The following is a 7,473-nucleotide window of genomic DNA, read 5'->3' as shown; positions in this document are numbered from 1 at the left end:
GAGATTTCCTGGACAACGAGGTACAATGACTGGTTGACGCCGGTATAATGAAAAAAGTAAAATATCAAACATGGGTGGCGAACCCCGTGATGGTAAAAAAGGCAGACGGATCTTGGCGCATGTGTGTCGACTACAAAGACATCATCAAAGCATGCCCATAGGACAACTACCCTCTGCCGGAAATTGACTGGAAAGTCGAGTCCCTCTCAGGGTACCCGTTTCTGAGCTTCCTGGATGCATACAGGGGTTATCAACAAATCCCTATGGCAGAAATTAACGAAGAAAAAACCGCATTATTCACGGGTATCTTTTGCTTTACCAAAATGCCATTTGGGCTAAAGAATACCAGAGCAACATACCAACAGCTAATCGAAAAAGCATTCCAGGACCAAATCGGACAAAATGTCGAAGCATACGTGGACGACATCGTCATCAAGAGCAAAACAGAAGAACAAATGATTTTAGACATCATCGAAATGTTCGATTCGCTACGCAAGATCGATATGTAACTAAATCCGTCAAAATGATCTTTCGGAATGAACGAAGGCTGTTTCTTGGGTTTCATGATCACTCCGAGAGGAATCATGGCAAACCCAAAGAAGATCGAAGCAATCGAAGATATCACCCAGGAGTAAAAAAGACGTGCAGAGCCTAAATGGAAAACTAGCGGCACTAACAAGGTTCTTGTCACGAGCCATCGACAAGGCTCTCCCCTTTTTCCAGACGTTAAAAGGTTGCTTGAGCAAAAAAGATTTCATATGGACGGATGAGGCCGAGAGAGCCTTCCAGGATATGAAGGCATTCTTAAAAAAGCGGCCAGCATTAACAGAACCTATACCGGGTGAAACCCTAACGGTATACCTGGCCGCCTCCTCTGAGGCAATCTGCTCGGTCCTAATTGCCGATAAGGTAAAATTCAAATGCCAGTGTACTTTGTAAGCAAAGTATTGCAAAATGGAGAAGTAAATTACCCGGCCATGGAAAAACTAATCTACGCTTTAGTACATACAGCCAGACGGCTCCGGCGCTATTTTCAAGCGCATCCGATACAAGTTTTCACAGACCAACCAATTAAACACGCCCTGACTAGGCCGGAAATCTCCGGAAGAATGGTGAAATGGTCAATCGAACTCGGAGAGCACGAAATCACTTTCCTCCCGAGACATTCGATCAAGGGCCAAGTCATAGCAGACTTCCTGGTAGAGCTCCCTTCCGACATGATCAAGTCGGGCGAAACCACAGTTACAAGAAGAGAGACAGACGAATTCTGGGAACTATATACGGACGGTACGTCAAGTGAGGAGGGTGCTGGCATAGGCAAACTCCTTGTTTCCCCAAACAAAGAAGAAATAACTTACGCTATCCGGTTGAAATTCGCCGCCTCAAACAACGAGGCGGAATACGAAGCACTAATAGCCCGATTACGCTTAGCTAAAAGTATCGTTCTACGACAGCTCGCAGCTTATGTCGACTCCCAATTGGTGGCAAGCCAGTTAAACGGCAGCTTCGAAGCAAGAGACACATCGATGCAAAAATACCTAGAACTCACAAAGGCACTAACCAACACCTTTTCGGCATTCGAAATAAAACAAATACCCCGTAATCGTAACAAGAAAGTAGATGCTTTGAGCAAGCTCTCCTCTTTGCTATACGATCATTTCACTAAAAAAGTTTTGGTTGAAGTACTGGAAAGGAAGTCAACTGAAGAGGATACCCTCATGGCGACGATCACAACAGAAGAAGAATATTGGATGACACCCTTCATAAAATATCTTGCCGACGGTACACTACCAGAAGACAAATTACAAGCCCGTAGGATACGAATGCGGGCACCATTGTATTACTTTAAAAACGCAATCCTGTATAGGAAATCGTTCACAGAGCCCTACTTAAAGTGTGTTGGCCCGGCACAGGCCAAAGAGATAATACGAGAAATGCATAAGGGAGCCTGCTCAACGCACTCCGGCTACCGATCGATAGTTAGCAGGATCAAGAGAATGGGTTATTTCTGGCCACACATGTACCGAGATACATATGACCTGATCGTAAACTGCGAGGCATGCCAGATACACAATCCCGTCAACAGATCCCCTCGTCGAAACATGATTCCCATACACGCCGCTTGGCCGTTTTGCAAATGGGGGATCGACATTTTCGGCCCATTCCCACGATGTATCTGCAATGTTAAATTTTTAGTAGTCGCAATCGACTACTTTACTAAATGGGTTGAGGCGAGACCGTTAAGCACGATTACGGGAAGATAAATCTTAACCTTTGTATGGGAGGACATTGTTTGTCATTTCGGCTTACCACGAGAGATAGTCAGCGACAACGACACACAGTTCGCACACAATCCATTTAAAGACTGGTGTGCAGACATGGACATTCAACATTCATTCACTTTCTTGGCCTATCCGCAAGCCAACGGACAAGTCGAGGTCACTAACAGGGACATCATTGTTGGCATAAAATCAAGACTAGGCAAACATCGACAAGGATGGGTGGACGAACTACAACATGTACTATGGGCACACCGGACAACACCGAAAGATAGTACGAACGAAACACCTGTCAGTCTAGTGTACGGAACCGAAGCGGTTATACCGGCTGAAGTGCTTGTCCCAACTGACCGAATAATAGCATTCGATGCACAACAAAATGATGACGCATTACGAGAAAACTTAGATGCTTTAGAAGAACGTCGGACAATAGCACATATCCGGTAAGCCGAGAAGAAACAACAAATCGCAAACCAATATGACAAAAAAGTCAAGCCACTGGACTTTCAGTTAAACGATTTGGTGTTACGCAGCAATGAGGCCAGCCAACAGCAAGACGTCCAAAAATTGGGCCCCAAATGGGAGGGACCCTACAGGGTTATCGGAATAACTGAGTATGGTGCATACCACCTGGAGACACCAGATGGGGTTCCGATACAATGCCCTTGGCACGCCTTCCATTTGAAGAAATATCACGTGTAACTTATCTGTGACCGGGAGGACTAATCACCCACTCGGATGGCAGAAATGCAAAGCACCTATGTACTCAAATAATTTCTATGTATAAGTCATCAATAAAATTTCATTTTTTTATACTTATGCACTGTAATGACGCTGAATATGACACAATTAAAATCGAAAGTCTTTCGGCATATTTCAGACCTACCGCCAGAAGAAATGCTTTCTAGCTTTCGTTGGTAGGCGGACACCCCTTGAAGAACCTTAACGGATGACAAGGACGTCCGGCGATATCATTGGTGGTCCGTTTCTACCGTATAAACAACTCGACCACACTCAAGCATAGTCTAGATATCTACGTTTTTGTCATGACAACATATGCAACTCACAGCAAAGTAAACTAGTGTATACACAACATACAACAAAATACAGAACTCAAACTAATCATATAAAAGATAACCGAGTGGATATCTCTACGGTTGGTAATTTATAATATCCTCAACGGATGAGTTCTCGTCCCTACAGATGTTGTCTAGTTCTTCAAAACTAATTCGGTCGAGAGCCTCATGTGCCCGATGACAATCCTGCACACAGGTAGCGCTCAAGTCAATCTTCTTCTTTTGGGCCGCGCTACCAGGCGGCAAGAAACGCTGCACCGCCTTCAACACCTCAAACATAGTTAACTTCTTGATGGCCTCAATAAAGGCATTGAATGGCTGATGAACAATAGATGACTTCAGGAGTCGGGCAAAAAGCACAGGAATACCATGCTGAAGACGGGTAAGTTCGCCTAACGTGGCCAACACCTTCTCCGATAACTTTTTATTGTCATCAAAAAGTAAGGCGACTTTCTTCTATTCTTGGGCAAGCGCAGCCTTCAACGACTCATGTGTTTCCCGGGAAACACGCAGCTCATTCTGGATAGGCTCCAAAGCCTCCTTGGCTGACACCAACTCCCTTTCAAGGCGAACAATCGTGCCCGAAAATTCCGCCACCCGACGGTTATCATTCTCAAACAGTACACAATGCTCGTGAATGCGACAAGCATCAGCCTCGCTCCGGTTCAGTTCATCCGTCGCAAGGTGCTGAGCAAACACGGTGAATTGAGAACGCAAGTGCTGTGCCTGGGCGGTGGAAAGAGCGGCCAGCACCTCTTTCATGAAATGTCCCGTTCTTATTGATTAAAAACGTTTCATATTAATTGATTTCGTTGCGAGGTTTTGACCTCTATATTAGACGTTTTTCAAAGACTGCATTCATTTTTAAAACAAACCATAACCTTTATTTCATAGATAAAGGTTTTAAAAAGCTTTAAGTAGATTATCAAATAATGATAATCTAAAATATCCTGTTTACACACGACCATTACATAATGGTTTACAATACAAATATGTTACAACAAAATAAGTTTCTTGAATGCAGTTTTTATACAATATCATACAAGCATGGACTCCAAATCTCGTCCTTATTTAAGTATGTGACAGCGGAAGCTCTTAATAATCACCTGAGAATAAACATGCTTAAAACGTCAACAAAAATATTGGTGAGTTATAGGTTTAACCTATATATATCAAATCATAATAATAGACCAAAAGATTTCATATTTCAATACACATCCCATACATAGAGATAAAAATCATTCATATGGTGAACACCTGGTAACCAACATTAACAAGATGCATATATAAGAATATCCCCATCATTCGGGAACACCCTTCGGATATGATATAAATTTCAAAGTACTAAAGCATCCGGTACTTTGGATGGGATTTGTTAGGCCCAATAGATCTATCTTTAGGATTCGCGTCAATTAGGGTGTCTGTTCCCTAATTCTTAGATTACCAGACTTAATAAAAAGGGGCATATTCGATTTCGATAATTCAACCATAGAATGTAGTTTCACGTACTTGTGTCTATTTTGTAAATCATTTATAAAACCTGCATGTATTCTCATCTCAAAAATATTAGATTTTAAAAGTGGGACTATAACTCACTTTCACAGATTTTTACTTCGTCGGGAAGTAAGACTTGGCCACTGGTTGATTCACGAACCTATAACAATATATACATATATATCAAAGTATGTTCAAAATATATTTACAACACTTTTAATATATTTTGATGTTTTAAGTTTATTAAGTCAGTTGTCCTCGTTAGTAACCTACAACTAGTTGTCCACAGTTAGACGTACAGAAATAAATCGATAAATATTATGTTGAATCAATCCACGACCCAGTGTATACGTATCTCAGTATTGATCACAACTCAAACTATATATATTTTGGAATTAACCTCAACCCTGTATAGCTAACTCCAACATTCACATATAGAGTGTCTATGGTTGTTCCGAAATATATATAGATGTGTCGACATGATAGGTCGAAACATTGTATACGTGTCTATGGTATCTCAAGATTACATAATATACAATACAAGTTGATTAAGTTATGGTTGGAATAGATTTGTTACCAATTTTCACGTAGCTAAAATGAGAAAAATTATCCAATCTTGTTTTACCCATAACTTCTTCATTTTAAATCCGTTTTGAGAGAATTAAATTGCTATGGTTTCATTTTGAACTCTATTTTATAAATCTAAACAGAAAAAGTATAGGTTTATAGTTGGAAAAATAAGTTACAAGTCATTTTTGTAAAGGTAATCATTTCAGTCGAAAGAACGACGTCTAGATGACCATTTTAGAAAACATACTTCCACTTTGAGTTTAACCATAATTTTTGGATATAGTTTCATGTTCATAATAAAAATCATTTTCTCAGAATAACAACTTTTAAATCAAAGTTTATCATAGTTTTTAATTAACTAACCCAAAACAGCCCGCGGTGTTACTACGACGGCGTAAATCCAGTTTTACGGTGTTTTTCGTGTTTCCAGGTTTAAAATCATTAAGTTAGCATATCATATAGATATAGAACATGTGTTTAGTTGATTTTAAAAGTGAAGTTAGCAGGATTAACTTTTGTTTGCGAACAAGTTTAGAATTAACTAAACTATGTTCTAGTGATTACAAGTTTAAACCTTCGAATAAGATAGCTTTATATGTATGAATCGAATGATGTTATGAACATCATTACTACCTTAAGTTCCTTGGATAAACCTACTGGAAAATAGAAAAATGGATCTAGCTTCAACGGATCCTTGGATGGCTCGAAGTTCTTGAAGCAGAATCATGACACGAAAACAAGTTCAAGTAAGATCATCACTTGAAATAAGATTGTTATAGTTATAGAAATTGAACCAAAGTTTGAATATGATTATTACCTTGTATTAGAATGATAACCTACTGTAAGAAACAAAGATTTCTTGAGGTTGGATGATCACCTTACAAGATTGGAAGTGAGCTAGCAAACTTGAAAGTATTCTTGGTCGTTGGTGTATGAATTAGATATAAAGGATATGTAATTTTGTTTTCATGTAAATAAGTCATGAATGATTACTCATATTTTTGTAATTTTATGAGATATTTCATGCTAGTTGCCAAATGGTGGTTCCCACATGTGTTAGGTGACTCACATGGGCTGCTAAGAGCTGATCATTGGAGTGTATATACCAATAGTACATACATCTAAAAGCTGTGTATTGTACGAGTACGAATACGGGTGCATACGAGTAGAATTGTTGATGAAACTGAACGAGGATGTAATTGTAAGCATTTTTGTTAAGTAGAAGTATTTTGATAAGTGTATTGAAGTCTTTCAGAAGTGTATAAATGCATATTAAAACACTACTTGTATATACATTTTAACTGAGTCGTTAAGTCATCATTAGTCGTTACATGTAAGTGTTGTTTTGAAACCTTTAGGTTAACGATCTTGTTAAATGTGGTTAACCCAATGTTTATAATATCAAAAGAGATTTTAAATTATTATATTATCATGATATTATCATGTATGAATATCTCTTAATATGATATATATACATTAAATGTCTTTACAACGATAATCGTTACATATATGTCTCGTTTAAAAATCATTAAGTTAGTAGTCTTGTTTTTACATATGTAGTTCATTGTTAATATACTTAATGATATGTTTACTTATCATAGTATCATGTTAACTATATATATATATCCATATATATGTCATCATATAGTTTTTACAAGTTTTAACGTTCGTGAATCACCGGTCAACTTGGGTGGTCAATTATCTATATGAAACATATTTCAATTAATCAAGTCTTAACAAGTTTGATTGCTTAACATGTTGGAAAAATTTAATCATGTAAATATCAATCTCAATTAATATATATAAACATGGAAAAGTTCGGGTCACTACAGTACCTACCCGTTAAATAAATTTCGTCCCGAAATTTTAAGCTGTTGAAGGTGTTGACGAATCTTCTGGAAATAGATGCGGGTATTTCTTCTTCATCTGATCTTCACGCTCCCAGGTGAACTCGGGTCCTCTACGAGCATTCCATCGAACCTTAAAAATTGGTATCTTGTTTTGCTTAAGTCTTTTAACCTCACGATCCATTATTTCGACGGGTTCTTCGATGA

General features: G+C 38.7%; 2 protein-coding genes across 2 annotated transcripts; both read left to right on the top strand.

Moving 5' to 3' along the window:
• The first annotated feature begins 977 nt into the window (after window positions 1–977).
• LOC139868516 (uncharacterized) lies at window positions 978–2,264 on the top strand. Its single transcript, XM_071856855.1, has one exon. It carries the CDS (start codon window positions 978–980, stop codon window positions 2,262–2,264), a length of 1,287 nt encoding a protein of 428 aa, XP_071712956.1.
• A 114-nt stretch (window positions 2,265–2,378) lies between these two features.
• Window positions 2,379–2,981, top strand: LOC139868515 (uncharacterized). The gene is made up of 2 exons (XM_071856854.1): window positions 2,379–2,722; window positions 2,813–2,981. The coding sequence occupies exons 1-2, from the start codon at window positions 2,379–2,381 to the stop codon at window positions 2,979–2,981; spliced, it is 513 nt and encodes a 170-aa protein (XP_071712955.1).
• The last annotated feature ends 4,492 nt before the right edge of the window (window positions 2,982–7,473 follow it).

Source organism: Rutidosis leptorrhynchoides, chromosome 9 (assembly GCF_046630445.1).
Source record: "Rutidosis leptorrhynchoides isolate AG116_Rl617_1_P2 chromosome 9, CSIRO_AGI_Rlap_v1, whole genome shotgun sequence".
NCBI lineage: Eukaryota > Viridiplantae > Streptophyta > Magnoliopsida > Asterales > Asteraceae > Rutidosis > Rutidosis leptorrhynchoides.
Note: the sequence above shows the minus strand (reverse complement) of the source record. Positions and strands in the feature narration are given on the sequence as shown.

Excerpts from the sequence above, each read along its gene's own strand:
- LOC139868516 (XM_071856855.1), top strand. The coding sequence starts at position 978 with ATGGAAAAACTAATCTACGCTTTAGTACATACAGCCAGACGGCTCCGG.
- LOC139868515 (XM_071856854.1), top strand. The coding sequence starts at position 2,379 with ATGGACATTCAACATTCATTCACTTTCTTGGCCTATCCGCAAGCCAAC. Across the intron at positions 2,723-2,812 it reads CGGACAATAGCACATATCCG|CAATGAGGCCAGCCAACAGC; the intron begins GTAAGCCGAGAA and ends GGTGTTACGCAG.